General features: G+C 59.4%; 1 protein-coding gene across 1 annotated transcript in view; it reads right to left on the reverse strand.

Moving 5' to 3' along the window:
* NOTCH3 (notch receptor 3) overlaps positions 1–12,280 on the reverse strand; it is a 31,615-nt gene extending 19,335 nt beyond the window's left edge. The window contains exons 1-16 of the mRNA XM_044779343.2: positions 12,063–12,280; positions 9,490–9,568; positions 5,982–6,124; positions 5,564–5,902; positions 5,347–5,469; positions 5,026–5,259; positions 4,258–4,413; positions 3,982–4,167; positions 3,261–3,374; positions 2,908–3,021; positions 2,152–2,385; positions 1,922–2,032; positions 1,264–1,456; positions 1,036–1,187; positions 695–808; positions 95–250 (exon numbers count right to left, since the gene is read on the reverse strand). Coding sequence (XP_044635278.2) covers positions 95–250; positions 695–808; positions 1,036–1,187; positions 1,264–1,456; positions 1,922–2,032; positions 2,152–2,385; positions 2,908–3,021; positions 3,261–3,374; positions 3,982–4,167; positions 4,258–4,413; positions 5,026–5,259; positions 5,347–5,469; positions 5,564–5,902; positions 5,982–6,124; positions 9,490–9,568; positions 12,063–12,183 — 2,569 coding nt within the window. The 5' untranslated portion in view covers positions 12,184–12,280. The remainder of the gene's footprint in view (positions 1–94; positions 251–694; positions 809–1,035; positions 1,188–1,263; positions 1,457–1,921; positions 2,033–2,151; positions 2,386–2,907; positions 3,022–3,260; positions 3,375–3,981; positions 4,168–4,257; positions 4,414–5,025; positions 5,260–5,346; positions 5,470–5,563; positions 5,903–5,981; positions 6,125–9,489; positions 9,569–12,062) is intronic.
* Between the last annotated feature and the right edge of the window lie 4,977 nt (positions 12,281–17,257).

Consider the following 17,257-nt stretch of genomic DNA (forward strand, 5'->3'; position numbering starts at 1 on the left):
GTAAAGATGAAATGAAAGCACAGTGCGGGCACACGGTATGGGCTTGAGAACATGTTCCCTAAGACAGCACCCCCAAGAGTTCCCCTGAACTCACTGGGGTTGCAGTCATCAATGTCCTGATCACAGGAAGGGCCACTGTACCCGCTGTGGCAGGTACAGCTGAAACTCCCTGCCAGGTTGGTGCAGGCACCATGGGGGCCACAGGGTGAGGGGCCGGCACACTCGTCCACATCCTGCTGGCATCGCGGGCCTAGGGGTAGGGAGTAAGGTGACATTTAGGGTTAGAGGGTACAGGGCAGGGTCTCAGGAAGAACCTGCGGGCTGAGGTAAGTGACCGCAGAACAAGCCATGCTGTCATTTGCCTCTGGGCGTTTCACAAGTCCTATCTCAGAACTGCCTTCTCCCTGTTTCAGTGGGTGGTGAATGCCTTCTCTGATTGGAGTCTGCTCCCTCTGGAAGGTGTCCCCAAACCTTCAACCTGAGTCCTAGTTTCTCTGTCCCCATATCCTTTCCTCTACTTCAAAACTGACCACATGGGCTGCAAGCATCTGTGTCCAGCTCTGGTCCCTTCCTAGAAGGAAGCCCTCCTAGAAGGCAAGGTCAGGGTGAGTCCCCCACTGGGTTCCCAGCATCGCCCAGTATGGGGCAGTGTGCAGAGGAGGTGAGCAGGAGGAGGAAGAAGCAGCTGGTGTACCTTGCCAGCCAGGGGGGCAGGAGCAGACAGCCAGCTGGCCAGGGGCAGACTCGCAGTGGCCTCCATGCTCACAGGGGTTTGGGGAACAGGGAGACAGCAGCTCACACTGGCGGCCTGTGGTGGGCAGGCAGAGTGAGACAGTCTTGAGAGATTCCTTGTTCCCATCCCTCCCACCCCCCGCCTGGGGTCCCCACCTTGATACCCATCTCCCAAGCTCCTGGGGAGAAAGAGGAAAAGAAAAAAAGGCAAATTCAGAGGAGGAAGAGAGAGTGGAGCAGGAGGGAAATGAGAAGGAAGAAATGGGGAGGGGGTTCCCGGAAAGGGAGGGTGGGGACACACACCCTGGACACCAGGGGGGCAGATGCAGCGGAAGTCCATTCCATCAGTGGTGCAGGTGCTGCCAGCCCGACAGGGCTGGGATTCACAGGCATCTCGAGCGAGGCTCTGGCTGCACCGGGGTCCACTCCAGCCAGGTTCACACACACAGCGGAACCTGGAGAGGGAGGAAGTCAGGGCCGGCACATGGGCAGGGAGGCAGTGGGGGATCAGGGGTTGGGGAGAGGCCTCACCCTCCGGGTGCATCGTGGCAGACGCCGTGACTGCAGGGTTCTTGGGCACAGGGATGGCTGGGGGGGAGGCAGAGTGGGGGCAGGGAGCCAGGTGGGCAGAGGCAGTGGAAACCGTTCTCCCTGTCCACGCAGGAGCCTCCCTCGCCGCACGGGCTGGACGCACACTCGTTGATCTCCACGTTGCAAAGGGGCCCTGGGAAGTACGCAGGCAACCTCGTCCCAGGACAAGGGCGGCCGAGCTAACCAGGAAGCGATAACCTTGCCTCATTTAGCATGGCCATACCCTTGAGCAAGGACAATCTCATAACGCATCAGCTCTTGTGAAAATTAGACAGCCATCTCCTCAACCCAGAGCTGCCTCGCCCCACATGATCGCCATCCTCATCCCCAAGCCTACATGAAGCCACTTTAATCTCCACCAAGGATTACCTTGGCCCCGCTCAGAAACACCCCTATCCCTGAGACTGGACACTCATCTATGTTCCAGGAAAACCTTGAGCCCATATAAGGATGACCTCATGCCAATGAGAGAGAGCACAACCTCAGGGCTATGTGTGGACAAGCGTGCGCAAGGAGAGCAGCAAAATTCAGCCAAGAAAGACAGGTGATTTCACCCTCACCCTATAAAGACCCCTTTCCGTGGCAGCCGCTTGCCCACCTGTGAAGCCAGGCTGGCAGACACAGTCGTAGCGGTTGATGCCGTCACGGCAGACCCCAAAGGTGCAGGGGTTGCTAGCACAGTCATCGATGTTCACCTCGCAGTTCACACCTGGGGAAAGGCAACAGAGCAGGGGTAGCCAGCACTGTGCCCCGCCAAGGGCACCATTCCCAAAGCCTCTGTGCCCCTCCAGATGTACTGTTCCCGCCTCAGCCCAGCCCCTGGCCCACCTGTGGTGCCGGGAGGGCAGCGGCAGAGGTATTTGTCCACCAGGTCTAGGCATTTGCCCCCGTGGCGGCAGGGCTGGCTGCGGCACTCGTCCACCTGGCTCTCGCAGCGCGTGCCCGTGTAGCCCGGCGCACAGGCGCACGAGAAGCTGGCGATGCCATCCACGCAGCGCCCGTGATGGCACGGGTCCGGCGAGCAGTCATCCACGTTGAGCTCACAGAGCGTGCCCTCGAAGCCTGCGGGGCCAGAGGGTCAGCCTCCGCCCACTTGCCCAGGTCCTGGCCCCAGCCATAGCCTCGGCCCAATCCCGGCTCAGCTCCATCTCAGACCCTGCCCACCGACAACAGGAAGTGGGCTCAACTCAGGCCCCATCCCTAGCTGGCCTCTGCGCCTTCCAGCTACAAGCCCAGGACTCGCCCCTGCCACAGTCAAATCCCACCCCCAGCGTGGGCCCGCTTCCAATCCTTGCGCTATCAGCCCTGTCCTGCCCCACCCTCCGCTGGAAATAGGGACAGGTGGGAGGTGCCTGGGGATGGAGGGAGTTGGACCCGCCCCCTCCAGACCCTTTGGCCCCACCCCGAGCCTTACGTCCGCCTCTGTCCGTCGTCGGCTCCGCCCCCTGGCGCTGTCATTGGCCCTGCCCTGGTCCTGCCTTGCTGCAGTCCCGGCCCCAACACTTCCCCGAGGCTGTCATTGGCCCTCTTCCCCACTAGCCCCGCCTCCAGATTCTTGCCGGCCTGCCATTGGCCGGCCCTCACCCTCTGCGCAGCGGCACTCATAGCCATCAGGCTGGTCCACGCACTTGGCTCCGTTCCGGCAGGGTGTGCTGGCGCACTCGTCCACGTCCAGCTGACACATGGCCCCGCTGAAGCCTGGGTGGGGAGTGGGATGAGCAAAGGCCCAGATAGGGTCGGAGCAGTCACCCCTCGCCAGCCCTGCTTTGTTTGGGTGGGAAGCCCATTTACTTAGTTTTAAATAAATGTCAACTTTTTCATAACGTGGTTTCTGTTACAATAGTTATCCACTAACATGGTCTTATGGGCTCCCATGCTGGAGCCTTTGCCCCTGCAGGGACCCATCTTTTTCAGCCTCCCTGGCAGAGGGTCCTCACCTGAGGGGCAGGTGCAGCTGAAGCCGTTGACTCTGTCCTTGCAGACCCCGCCGTTGACACACGGGCTGCTCTGACACTCGTCCATGTCCACCTCGCAAAAGGTGCCCGTGAAGCCTGGGGGGCGAGGGAAGGGAACCAGGGAAGCAGGGGTTAGCCTCTGGTGTGAGGGGAGAGCAAGGTCCTTCCTTCCCCACTCACAGAGAGCTGCCCTGAGCCTTGGCCTTGCCCCCAAACCAACCCCCGATTCAGTTTACAGCCTCGGGCTGGACCCTCACCCAGCTGTGGTCCCAACTAACCCAAGCCTTCTGAGACTCCATAGCGGCCCTCCCTTCAGACCAGCGCCTTCCCGCTCCAGTCCTCACACTAAGCCCTGTCCCCAGCTCCCAGACTCAATCCCACCCCAGTGTTAGGGCCAGACTGTCTGCAGGCTCCACCTCGACTCTACTTCAGCCCCTGGTCCCGCCCTCATATCGTCCCCGCCCCCCAGGGGGTCTTAAAGCCCAGACTCCACTCTTAGGCAATCCCAGGTTCTACTGACTCCATTTGACCATGCCCTCAGCCTCCCACAAACATTCTGTTCTGGCCCCGTCTCTACCTCATCTCCAGCTTCAGTCTCTGAGTCCTACTCCAAATGCGGTTCCACCCGTGTCCCCTCCCCCCCACCCGCGTTGGCAGGCTTATCTCGCCCCGCCCCCGGCCTCAGGCCACGCCTACCACGCACCCGCCATGCAGATACAGGTGAACTGTCCTATGCGGTCGAGGCACGTGGCCTGGTTGCGGCAGGGCCCTGACAGGCACTCGTTGACGTCGGTCTCGCAGCGCGGGCCAGTGTAGCCGCGGCCACACTGGCACAGGAATGAGCCCTGTGTGTTCACGCACCTGCCCAGGTGCTCACAAGGGTTGGCGCCTGCGGGAGTAGGCACAGCCGGTGTTAAGTGTGGTCGGCTGAGGACCCGCCTCTCCCGTCCTTCCCAACCCTCAGACAGGGTCCCCTCACCGATGGAGCACTCATCCACATCCTGGTCACACGCCCCGCCAGTGAAGCCCGGTGGACAGGTGCAGATGGCCCGGCCGTTCACTGGGTTAGTGTCACAGATAGCATCCTCGTGACAAGGGTTGCTGACACAGGCATCATCCAGATGACACAGAAGCCCTGGGGAATGGTAGGCAGAGGTCACGGGCGGACCCTCCAGCTCTGCCCAGAGGTCCTACACTGCTGCGTACTGTTTTGTGTTTGGGTTTTAACTTGTGGTGTATTTAGTAGCTATTTTCCCCCTAATCATTTATTAGGGAAAATTTCAAACATAGAGAAAAGTTAATTCATACCCCCACCACCTAGATTTAACTATTATAAGCTTTACCTATCTTTTTCTGAACCATTTGAAAATGAGTTGGAAACATCAACATATTGTTTTTAAAGCTATTGGCTCTTTTTCTGATTATAAAAGGCTCCTACCCTCAAGCCTTTGTTTCTGTGGTATCCCTTGCTTACATGCCCTTCTCTCCATCTCTAAGAGCCCCTTCCAGAGACCTTCTCTGACCTTTGCCACTTCCAAAGGTCCCTTCTCTTTCCCAGTCACAGCACAGCTCTCCATTCCCATGGCTCCTGCCCTGGGCTGTGTGCCAGCCTCCTCCAAGGCTTATCTTCCACCCCAAATCCAGCCTCCAGCATAATCGTTCTAATACTCATGTCAGACTCCATCTTTGCCCCTACTACAGAACCATCAATGGCTCGCTGCTGCCTACAGGGAAAACAGCCACTCACCAGTCTTGCCCATGGGGCAGGCACAGTAGAAGGAGGCCACGCGGTCATGGCAGGTGGCCCCATGGAAGCATACGGCCGTGGCACAGTCATCGATATTCTGACTGCAGCTCTCGCCTGTCCAGCCATTGACACACACACAGCTGTGGCCACCCAGAGTGTTGAAGCAGGTGCCCCCATTGTGGCAAGCATTGGGCTGCAACTGACACTCATCCACATCCTCCGTGCAGAATTGGCCTGTGACACACAGAAGCACCAGTCCAGCCACCTGGTGCAGGATGGCCCAAGGTCTGCCCCCTGGCTCCCTTCAGCCCCAGTGCTCACCTGTCCACTCAGGAGGGCACTGGCAGTTGTAGGTGTTGACGCCATCCACACACGTCCCCCCATTTAGACATCGGTGCCCTGGACAGTCGTCCACATTTACTTCACAGTTCTGGCCCTCGAACCCTAGCAAGGGAGGAGGCAAGGATGGCCCCTGCCAGGCTGGCCTGCTGTCCCCCCACCCCCACCCTGCTGCCTCCCCCAGGGACAGCTCCCTCACCAGGAAGGCAGGCGCAGTCATAGCTGAGATCGCCACCCTGTCTACAGGTACCCCCATTACGGCATGGCGAGGGGGCACAGGGCACTGCGGGGTTCTCACACAGTGGCCCCGTGTAGCCAGCTGGGCACTGGCAGTGGAAGGAGCCAGGCGTGTTGAGGCAGGTGCCCCCGTGGCGGCAGGGCCCGCCCACCCGGCACTCATCCACGTCGCTTCGGCAGCTGCGGCCCTGGTAGCCAGGTGGGCAGGAGCAGATGTAGCGGCCGTCAGGCCCCACCGAGCAGCGGGCACCGTGGGCACAGGGACTGCTGAGGCAAGGGTCTGGCAGGGAGCAGTCAGGGCCTAGAGGGACCAGGAGAGGGTGAGCTTGGGCTGGCCACACCCTTGCCTGCCTCGAGCTCCCCTCCAGACCCTCCCTTACCTCGGAAGCCACGGGGACAGCGGCAGGAGAACCGGGCAGTGCCCGCCACCACTGAGCTCTGGCAGACACCCCGGCCAGCACAGGGGCCTGAATGGCAGGGGTCTTCCAGCTGACATCGCTCACCCACCCAGCCTGGCGGGCACCTATGGGCAGAGACGGCTTGGTGGGGGCAGTACAGGCCAGGACAGCCCCAGACACAGAGATACACACAAGACAGGCAAGAAACAGGCAAACAACCCCAAAACACACACCCTCATTCATTCAGGCAATTAATATCCACTGTGCACCTACTGTGATCGCAGCAACAGGAAAACGGCAGCAAACACAATAAAAGTGGCCCCCTCTTGATGCTCACAGCCAGGTCAGGCAAAGAGAAGATAGACAAATAACGAACTAATAGACAACATGCCGCCATGGGGTGGTGAGGGTCATGAGCACCACAAAGGACATGAAGAGTAGTTTGAGTGGCGGCCCCCAGAAAAGCAAGGTCCATGTCCCAGAACCTGTGACTGTGCCCCTTTTTGGAAAAAGAGTCTTTGCAGATATAACTAAGTGATAGATACCAAGAAGAGACGATACTGGATTTTCCAGATGGGCCCTAAATCCAATGACAAGTGTCTTTATAAGAGAAAGGCAGAGGGAGATTTGTGAGAAAGACGGGAAGGCCGTGTTAAGACAGAGGCAGAGGCTGGAGTGCTGCACCCATAAGCCGAGGAGCGCCTGGAGCTCCCAAAAGGTGGAAGAGGGAAGGAAGGGCCCTCCCCTGAGGCCGCTGGAGACAGCATGGCTGCCAACACCTTGATTGCAGACTTCTGGCCTCCAGAACTGTGAAAATAAGTTTCTATTGTTTTAAACCACCGAGTTTTTGGAATTTGTAATGGCAGCCACAGAAAACCAAGACTCAGGATAAGGGGCACAGAGTGATGGGGAAGGCAAGTATTATGTTTTCACAAACTGAAGAAGGTGAGGGAGCCATGGGGCTGTGTGGGGAAGAGCATTCCAGGCAGAGGGAACAGCAAATGTGAAGTCTCAGACTCCAGAAGACGCACACAGGCAGTCCCAGAAACATATCACAGATACACACACCAGCTCGACCTATTGGCCTGGCGAATACTCAGACAGACACCAACTCACAGCCGGGTTCGTGGATATGGGCAACTCTCACATGGACAGACAGGAGGACCAGCACCAATCCTCTACTCCTTCCCTGGGGGCCATATAACCCTTCCTTCCACCGGGGGCATGAGGCTGACGCCAATGTTGGCGCCCTCTCTTAGCCTAAGGTCCTTCGGCCTGCAGCCCCCTCCCAAAACCGACCAACACAATCTTGAGGGTGAGGGAAATATGAGAACTGGGAAGGGGTTGGTCTTAAGCCGGAGGGAACCTCCGCCCGCCGGACTTCAGCAGACTTCAGCGCCCGCCGGACTTCAGCGGGGTTGGAGGGAGGGCTTGGAGAGGCTGGGGGCTCCAGGCCCCGCCCCCACTCCCGCACAGGTCCCTCCCTCTGGGTTGTCCCAGTCGCTTGGGGCTTAAATCAGCAGCTGACTCAGTCCTTAGCGTCACCCACGAGATCCCCCCACCCCAGCCCCCAGCGAAACAGGTCGGGGCACGGCCGGGCGGGGATACAGGGGTGTTAGAAGGGGAGGGCCCAGCTCCCAGCCCCCTCCCCAAAGGCCTGCAGTGCAAGCAAAGACGCCACGACTGCGGGCCGGGAGGGGGCGCGCTGCGCCGGGCCCCGAGGACTGCCCGTCCCACGGCCCGGCAGGGCGCGGCCCCGGCCCCCTCCCTGCGCCCCGGGCGGGTTCCCACGCTCTGAGCCCCGCGCCCCTGCCGACCGGTCGGGCCGGTTCCAGCCTCCGCCCGCGCCCAGCCCCATGGACCGGGCTTTGGGGGAGACCTGCGGGGGGAGAGCGGACTTGGTAGGGGTTGGCGGGGGAGGCGAGGATGGGAGATAGAGACAAGGGCTTGGGAGCCTACTTTGAGGAGGAGACTTGGGGGATCCATGGAGGGCTGACAGACTGGGACGTCCCTGAAAGGACATGAGTATTTGGGACCTTGAAAGAGATTGAGGGGGCCCCGTGGGGAGTGGTTCCCACGGCCCTGCTCTGGGGACTGAGCCCGTTCCACTCCGGGCGATCCCGGCTCCGGGCGCCGCGCGCGCCGGTGATTCACCTGTCGGGGGGCGGGGCAGCCGCGGGCGCTTTCACCTGTCGGCAGCATTCCAGGCGCGGAGCTCCACTGCGCAGGCGCCCGACCCCGCGGCCCCGCCCCCCAGGTGAGTAGCTCCAGGTAAGGTCACACTGTCCCCCACCCCCACCATCGCAGACTCCCAACCCGAGGAACCCGCTCAGCCAGGCCAAGCCCCCCACCCAGGTGAGCCCAAGTGGGGCTCCAGTCCAAGCGTGTGTGTAACTTCGAAGGGGCTCTCCTGGGTCTAAAAGTCACCCCAGCCCCACCCAGCTTGGGCCTGGCACACGTCGCGTCGAATAAATGAATACATTAATGAATCGGATCAGTGGCTACTGGGTGAACTGCAATTACTGATGCTATTATAATAAAAGGAACCAGGCATTTCCCCATAACCTCTCAAGGTTCTCCCTTATGGCACCTATTTCCTGTGTCCCTACTATTATTATTACTTATAATAATAATAATCCCTGGTTATTAAGCACTAACTGTATGCCGAGAACTAGGCTGAGTTCACCATATGAAGTCTTTACAACCAACCCCAGAAAGGAGGACCTATTATTGCCCCCATTTTCCAGAGGGAAAAACTGAGGCTCAGAGAGCTCAAAGCACTTGCTCAAGGTAGCCAGAGCCGGGGATTCAAACTGAGCTCCATCTGCCTCTGACCTGCTCTTTCCCAGCCCCTGCTTCGCTTCCCCTTCCCTCTGCCTTTCCTTGTATCATCCAACAACTGAATTCTTGGGCCCCTTCATGGTCACAAGCCAGGAAAAAGCACCCGTGTTTCACAGAGGCAATGAGGTTCAGAGAGGAGGCGTGACTCACCTAAGTCACACAGCAAGATCGTGGCACAGCAGGGCTATATTACAGTCCTCCTGTGCGCCCCCCCCCCCACTAAGTCTGGAGGTATGGGAGGGTGCAGATGGTGTACCCACCACTGCCAAGCCACTGCCACTTGTCCCTGAAGATCTGTTGACTGAATGAATAATAACTACCTCCATCAGAGGCTTTACGCTTGACCTCAGACAGCCAAGAACTCTGTCAAACTGGGGTGAGTGGGCCCATTTCCCAGACCAGGACATTGAGGTTTAAAGAGCTGAAGTCCCAGGCAGTTAGCAATGTGACGTGGGATTTGAACCCAGGCCAGGCCAACTCGAGAGTATCTGCTCTTAAACCTGCTTGATTCCAGTGGGGAAAGGAGAGGCTGCCCAAGCCACACACAGGCAGGAAGTGGTAGGGGGATCCATGGTGGACAGAGAGGCAAGGGGAGAAGACACCGCCTCCCCACACAGGGCCCACCAATGGCTCAGAGCCAGGCACTCACAGGCAGGCAGCCTCCCGGGAGGGCAGCTGGGTGCAGCGACCTCCATTTGCACACGGGCTTCCGTCCAGGCAAGGGGGGGCTGTGTGGGGGTGAAGGGAGATGGGGAGGTCAGGCAGGCGCCCAGGAACCCCAACCTGGAGTGACAGACTCCCTCCTTCCTTCCCCCAGGCAACAGCTGCGCCGGGCTGGGGGGGTGCCTCTGCGGGAGCGGGGAGCCCTCCCAATCACAGTTCCCACGGCCCCCTGCCCCAGCCCCAGCTGTTGGGGCTGCAGCTGTCCCTGCCAGCTCGGGCCCTGGGAACCACAAAGCAGGGGCGGGCAGGAGGAGAGGCCAACTTGTGCCAGATGTGGGGGCTCAGGAAGCTGCCAGAATGGGGGGTGCTAAGGCAGGAAGTGAGGGTGCCGACTCTTAAAGGGAGGTCCGGGACTGTGTGCCCAGATCCTGGGGTAATGGAGGGGGCAGGGCGGGGAGTCCTGGGCCGTGGTCTTCTTTCCCCTGATACTAGGCATCGACTCCAGCTGGGCAGGTCTGCACGGTGGCTCTGGGGAGAGGGGCCGAGGCTGGTACTCTGTGCACAGCCAGCATTGGGCGTTGCAGGGATGGGGTGTGTGTTGAAGGGAGAGGCAGCTGGCACAAGATGTGTGCTGCCCTGTCCAGCGCCCCCATCCCTGAGGGCTGTGTCCCTCTGGGGTGTGGCCCAGTCTAACTGTCCTGCTAGACAGGTCTGGGGCATGGCTGGGTGTGAGCAAGGGGAGAATTGTGTGTGCTGGCAGGTGTGGGGCTGCTGTGTGTGTGTGTGATAGAGAGAGAAAGGGGGAGAGAGACAGAGAAAAACAGAGACAGACATAAAAGAAAACTAGAAGCAGGCCAACACAGAGAGGAGATAGAGAAGAACAGAGATAGAGAGAAAGGAAGAGAGACAGGACAAGTTGAACTAGACATAAGAATGGGCCAACATAACTTGTGGCCCCTTCCTCAGGGGACAAGCAGATATGACACTATCAACTGTGGGTGTTTGTGAACTCACACTGGGGACCACGTGACACAGGCTGTGAGCCTTGTGAGCTGTGTTTATGGGTGACTGCATGGGTGTACACAGGCTGGATCTGTTGTGCATCCATGTATATGACCCGTGTATCTGGGTATACAGCTGTGTGTCTGTGTTCCACCTGTGGGTGCACAGGTGTGTGTATGTATAGGTTGGATATGCCTGTCTGCATGTGTGAGCTGGGTGTAGGCATGCCCTTGGATCTGTGTCTGAGCGTGTGCAGGTAGCACGTGCAAGGCCTTGGGCTGGTGATGCACAGGATGTGTGCGTATGCACGCACATGTGTGATTGTACATGCACATACACCAATGTATGAGTTGTGTGTGTCCGAGTATGTCTTGTTTGAGCTGGGTGTGTAAGTCTATGGGTATACTCTGTGAGTGTGTGTGCACGTCTACATCTCTGTATGTATGACCCAGGGCTGTGTGTGCCTGCTGCGTGTGACAGGCCATGTGTGTGCGGGCTGGTCCCGCGGGGACGGCGGTTCCTGCCGGGTCCTGCCCGTAGGGCCCAGGGGCTGGGCTGGGGAGGCCGGTCCCTCCCAGCGCCCAGCCCCACAGCAGGGCCCAGAGACCCCAGGCTAGGGCCGCTCGGCCTGCGTCCCTCCTCTGCCGGCCAGGCCTCCCTTGGGGGTTGCGCCCCCGCAGACCCCGCCCGGGCCCTGCAGCCCGTCCCGCTTTGTCTGGCAAAGAAAGCGCGAGGCCGGCCGGGGGGAGGGGGTGTCTAGACGGCGCGGCCATTGTCCCGGGCGGGGGAGGGGAGAGCGGGGAGGAGGAGGGGCGGGGGGCCCTGGCTGGCTGGGGAGGGGCTCGGGCTGTGGGGAGGGGGCGCTGGAGCGGGAGAAGAGCACGTGGCCTCGCGCCCCCTGCCCTCCCTTCCCGGCCCCAGGCGAGGACCGGGTCCCGGGGCCGCCTGGGGCTGGCGGCCAGAGGAGGGAGCCGGGCCGCGGGCGGGGGAAGGGGCGCGGGCGCGCTGTGGCTCCAACTCCGGCTCCGGCTCCGGGTCTTGCCGCGCTCCGGCCTGGGAAGTTTTCTCCGAGTTCAGGGCTCCGAGCACTTCGCGCCCCCTCCCCGCTCCCCGTCCCCCGCCCGGCCAGGCCTGCCCCGGGTGTGGGGGGGCGCTTTTGTGCTAGGGGTCCCCGGCCTGGAGGTCCAATCATGACCTTCCCAGAACTCCAGACGGGCGTGGATGGGGAGCGAGCCCCAGACTGTTGGTTCCCCCCAAATCCTGAGTCCCTGATCCCCGCACCTCGAGCTCCCAGTCCCGGACTCCTGGGTCTCTTCATCGCCAACCCTCATCACTCCTGGACCCCTGTTGCTCAGGCCTCTGGGGCCTGTCCCATACTGAGTCCCTGTCCCCCCGGGACGGGCATGCAGCCCCCGGGCTCCTGCGCTCCCTGCCCCTGCTCTGGTCAGTGGCTCCCGGGCGCCCCCAACTCAGTCCCAGACTCGAGGGTCCTTGCACTCTGTCTTGCCCTCCCACCCCCACCCGGTCCTGCCCGTCCGCCAGGTCCCGGCCCCTCACCTGCAGCCCCCGGCCCCGCTAGCAGCAGCAATAGGGACAGCGCCCGCAGGGACGGCAGTGGTGGCAGCCGAGGCGACATCGGGCGGCGGCGGCGGCGGGGGCCCCGGGCCCCCGGCCCCATGGCGGCCGGCCGAGACCCTCCCTCCCGCCTCCTCCCTCCTTCCCTGGGATCCGGGCGCGTCCCGGGCCAGCCTCCGCGCCGCCAACTTCGCCGAAGTGAGACTGCCGGGCCGCCCCGCCCCCAGCCCTCGGCCGCTTGCCCCGCCCCGGGGCCGGCCCTGCGCTCCGCGCTCCCGCCGGGCCTCCCGGGGTCCCTGCCCACCCTACGACCACACGGCCGGGGACCTGCAGACCCTCGGAAACTCAGGCCGGCCTTGCAATGAGACGAGGGCTACCCGCAGTGACAGACACACCCAGCCTTGTGAACCCCGCTCCCAACACACACCCAGAGCCAGGGACCCAGAGAGCCAGGACCCCAACACAGACCCCCAGACACCCTGAAACTGAGGCCAGGCACGTCCTGAGAGGCTCGTGAACACACAGCACGATGCACAAATGCAGAGGCATGCGCAGAGCTTCTTAGGACTTAAAATCTGAAACACCCGAAAGTCGGGCCCAGCCAGGCCTCGAGCCTGCGGCGGCACTTGCAGCCTCGACCTCAGACACGCACTAGGAGTCTCCTGCTTGTGGGCAAACACACACACACCCCTTCTTACTCTCTGCCCTCCCAGAAAGCCATCCCCTTACTCGCTTCCCGCGTGAAGCTGGAAGGTCCACCCCAGCCCCTCAGCCCCAGCCCATCCCCTACACAGCTTCACTGCTCAGTCTGGCTCAATTTGATCGAGTACCTTCTCCAGAATCAGTCATGCTGCAAAGTCGCCCTGCAGCTCACTCTGTCCCAGGGGTGAGAATGGGGGCCACCGAAAGGTCCCACCCACGCCCAGCCCTGGAGGGTCCCTCAGTCTGAGGAAGAAAAAGCCAGACACAGGCACCCCCAGCACTGTGGGCTCAGGGCTGGGCCAGAGGGAGGGCCAGAGTCTGGGGAGGGCACCCAGAGGGGGTTCTTTTTCGTTCATTCATTTATTCAACAAGTGGGTATAAAGCTCCAGCTCTCTGTCCGGCTTTGTTCCAGAGCTGGGGGTACACCTTCCTCCCCAGAGAGGGCTTCCCAGAAGAGGGTCCGGGGGGGGCCTGGCCTGAGGATCTGGAGGAAAGATATCCCAGCAGAGGGACAGGTCTGCACCCAGAGGAGAGGGCAGATTTGGGAGGGAGAGTGGGCAGGCCAGGGGTCCTGCAGCCATGACGAGGAGGAGGAGAAAGAAGCCAAGCTGACCCCCTGGTACTGGCCTTGGTGATGATGCTGCAGGAGGTAAAAATGCGTCAGGGGTGAGGTACTGACTCTGAGGAGCCTGGGGGTCACCCACGAGGCAGCTGAACACCGGGGCTGAGCAGGGGGAGCCATGGTGGGAGACAGGGACATGGGCACCCCAGAGATCTCTGGGTAATTTTTAAATTTTGAAATAATTTTAAACACAGAATAATGCAATTTCCATATGCCCTTTGTCCAGATTCACCAACTGTGCCTATACTTGGCCACATTTGCTTTATAATTGTATATATATACTCTTATCTATCTATATGCTTTTGTATCTTTGAGAACAAGTTGCAGACATGATGTTCCTTTGCCCCTAAATTCATCAATATGTGTTTCCTAAAAACAAGGGCGTTCTCTTACCTAAACATACCACAGTTTTCACCCTCAGTCCATAGTCAAGTTCTCCATTGCCCCGATCATATCCTCTATAGCATGTTTCTTTGCTGCTCCAGGATCTAATCTTTGACCATGTGTTGCATTTAATCCTCATGTCTCTTGGTGTCCTCTAATCTGAATCAGTTCCTCAGCCTTCCCGTGTCTTTCACAACATTGACATTTTTGGAGAGTTGAGGTCACTGGTTTAGCAGAACGCCCCCAGTGGGCGGGCCTGCTGGTTCCTGGTGGCCGGGTTCAGGTTGTGCATCTTTGGCAGGATCCGCAGAGGCGATGCTGGTCCTCCCCGGCACATCGTATCAGGAGGCCCCTGACTTCGGTCCCAACAGTGGTGATGCTAAACTTTGATCACTTGAGTGAAGTCGGCCAAGTCTCTCTGTAGACTGTAAAGGTACGGTTCCATTCCCATCCCCCCGCCTTGTAAAGCATAAATATCCATATTGTGTGGGGAGATGCTTTGAGACTGTGTAAATATCCTGGTGCCCATCTAACTTTCACCCACTGGTCCTGGCATTTATTGATGATTTCTTCTGATGATTTTTTAATTGAGATAAAATCTGTGTAACATAAAATTAACCACTTATCATTTTAAAGTGTACAGTTCAGTGGCATTTAGTGCAACCATCACCTCTATCTAGTTCTAAGATATTTCCATCACCTCTAAGGAAACCTTGAACCCACTAGCAGTCACTTCCCATCCCCTCTCCCTCAGCCCCTGGCAACCACTAATCTGCTTTCTGTCTCTGTGGATTTGCCTGTTCAGAACATTTCATGTGAATGGAATCATACAATGTGTCGCCTTTTGTGTCTGGCTTCTTTTGCTCAGCGTGAAGTTTTTGAGGTTCATTCACATTGCAGCGTGTGTCAGAGCTTCGTTCATTTTTATGGTTGAGTAATATTCCATTGAATGGCTCTCACACATCTTATTTACCATCATACCTTGGATGACTTTTAAAGGCTGGAAGAGGAAGAGTCAAAGGAGGCAGAGAAAGACTGTTAGAGAGAAAGAAGAAGCATGAAGAGCCAAGGGTGAAAGGTGAATGACTGACCAGGACCCAGCATCACAGACGACCCCCAGCCCTGCTGAGGCTGGCAGATAGCCCAGCCTCAGGGGATGCTCAGACACTCCCATTGCATACATGCAGCCCCCATCTGGGAGAGGAGCTATCCACCCATCTCACAGATGCAGCCCCTGGGGGTGAGGGTGGGGGGCTCTGCCCATGTTAGTGTGGCTTGCTTAGGGGCTTCCTAGAGGAAGAGCTGAGATTTGAACCAGGCCTGAGTGACTCCAGGCAACTTGGAGTGCCAGGGGGTTTGAGGCTGGGGATTGGGCAGAGGAAAGGACACAAGTTGCCTAGAAGGGGCAAGCCTGACTCACCCTGAGTGTGCTGAGTCACCAGGCCCCTGGGGCAGGCACAGCTTCAGTCCCTGCCTGTGCCCATCACCACAGGAGGGAATCCAAGCCCTCGGCACAGGGATCTGGGCCTGACCCTTTCCTGCCCACCCCTCAGCACACTGACCTCTGCCTTCTCACGGCCTTTGCTCGGGTTCTTCCTGCGGCCCAGGACACCCAGCTGGTTAAAAGGATCCTTCTGCTTCCTCCCCAAGCAGGAACTCACAGCAAATGTGTTCTCTTCAAAAATGCACTTTCTTCTAGTTATAGGGAATGCTCTGCTCTTTCCCACATCTGCCACCCCTGTGCCCTGCTGCTCCCTCTTTCTAGCATGCCTCCCCTCCCCCTACTCCTGTACCTAGTGAGTGCCCGTACATTCTGCAAGGTAGCAACTCCAGGCAGCCCTCTCTGCCCTCTGGCTCAGCCTCGTCCATAACAGGCTGGGGGTGTCTCTGTCCTGCCCTGTTTCCCTCTCAAGACGGGGGGTTCCCTGGGGACCAGGCATCACGAAGCATAGGGTGGGCACAGAGAGGGTGACATGGGAGGGTCTGGTGACTCAGGAAGTGGCTGAAGGAGTTGGGATGCCTAGCTCAGAAGAGCGGCCACAGGGGACCAGGACCACTCTCTTCAGTGCCATTCTGGGGGCCTCTGTTGTTGTTAGTGCTGTTAAGTCACTTCCAACTCCTAGGGACCCTGTGCACAGTGGAGCGGAACCCTGCTCTGTCTTTTTACATGACCCGCTCCCCTTCCAGCCCTGTACCAGACAATGCTCTGCTGCTATTCACAGGGATTTCATGACCAATTTTTTCGGAAATGGGTGCCGAGGTCCTTCTTCCTGGTCTTAGTCTGGAAGCTCCACTGAAACCTGTCTGCCATGGGGAACCTGCTGGGACTTGAGATCCCAGTGGCAGAGCTTTCAGCATCACAGCAACACACAGCCACCACTGTATGACAACCGGCAGACCAGAGGAGTGATGTGGTTCCCTGACTGGGAAACAAACCCAGGCCATGGGGGTGAGAGCGCTGAATCTGAACCACTAGACCACCAGGGTTAGGGATCTGGGGGTCCAGAAAAGGGTCTGGGAGTCCAGTACAAAGGTATGGGCTTCAGGAGGGGCATGCTTTTCCCCTGACCCATCTGAGAAAGGATTTTCTGCTGAAATCTGGTCTAGGAGGTGCTGAGCTCCACATCACAAGGAGCAGCCAAGGAAACTGGTCACACATTCTTCTAGGCAGGAAGTCCAGAGTCTGCAACTCTGCTGATCAGGTGGCCCGGGGTCTGTGGCAGACAGAGATGGCAAGGGAGCAGTAACCAGTAACGGTGAAATCGCAGGCTGAGGGCAGCGGGGACCAAAGGAAGAAAAACATTTACAGGGCCCCTACTGTGTGCCAGCCCCTTTAGGAAGCCCCCACGGCCCCAAGGGCACCCACTCAGCAAGCAGGAGGTGGGGTCCTGGCCCTGGGTTCCTGCTGCTGCCCTCCAACCATGGTGGCAGGACCAGTCGAAGGTGTCCACTGCTCGGGACAGGCCCATTGGAGCGACCATTCCCACAGCCTCGCAGTGGGTGGCCGCATGGTTCCCAATGTGGTGGGGGCAGGGTGGGCTTGAGCCTGCCTCCACTGCCCCAGCAGCCGCCTTGGCTGGGGAGTGCATTTCTCCTCAATGAGCTCAGTCCCCAGGGACGTGGGACCTGGGGCCAGGCCAAGACACAGCTGCTGGGCCGAGGCCCGCTGACCGGGAACCTGAGAACGTGCCCTCAGCCTCTCCTCCAGAGACCACAGTCTCGCCCTCTGCACGCAAGCTGGGCCAGGCCCTCCTGCCCAGGCAGTGGGCCATGGGAGCCCAACAAGAACCCGCAGGCGTGAGGCTGCCAGGCTTGGGCAAGAGCGGAAAGCTGGATCTCAGGGTCTGTGGCTGCAGACCCAGCCAGGTCTCCTGGCACTGCCTCCCTGGGGTCCTCTCCTGCTCAAACCCTGCATGGCTCCCCACTGCCTGGAAGGACACCCTCCTCGCCTCACTAGCTTCACTTCTCT

This window comes from Equus asinus, chromosome 10 (assembly GCF_041296235.1).
Source record: "Equus asinus isolate D_3611 breed Donkey chromosome 10, EquAss-T2T_v2, whole genome shotgun sequence".
Classification (NCBI taxonomy): Eukaryota; Metazoa; Chordata; class Mammalia; order Perissodactyla; family Equidae; genus Equus; species Equus asinus.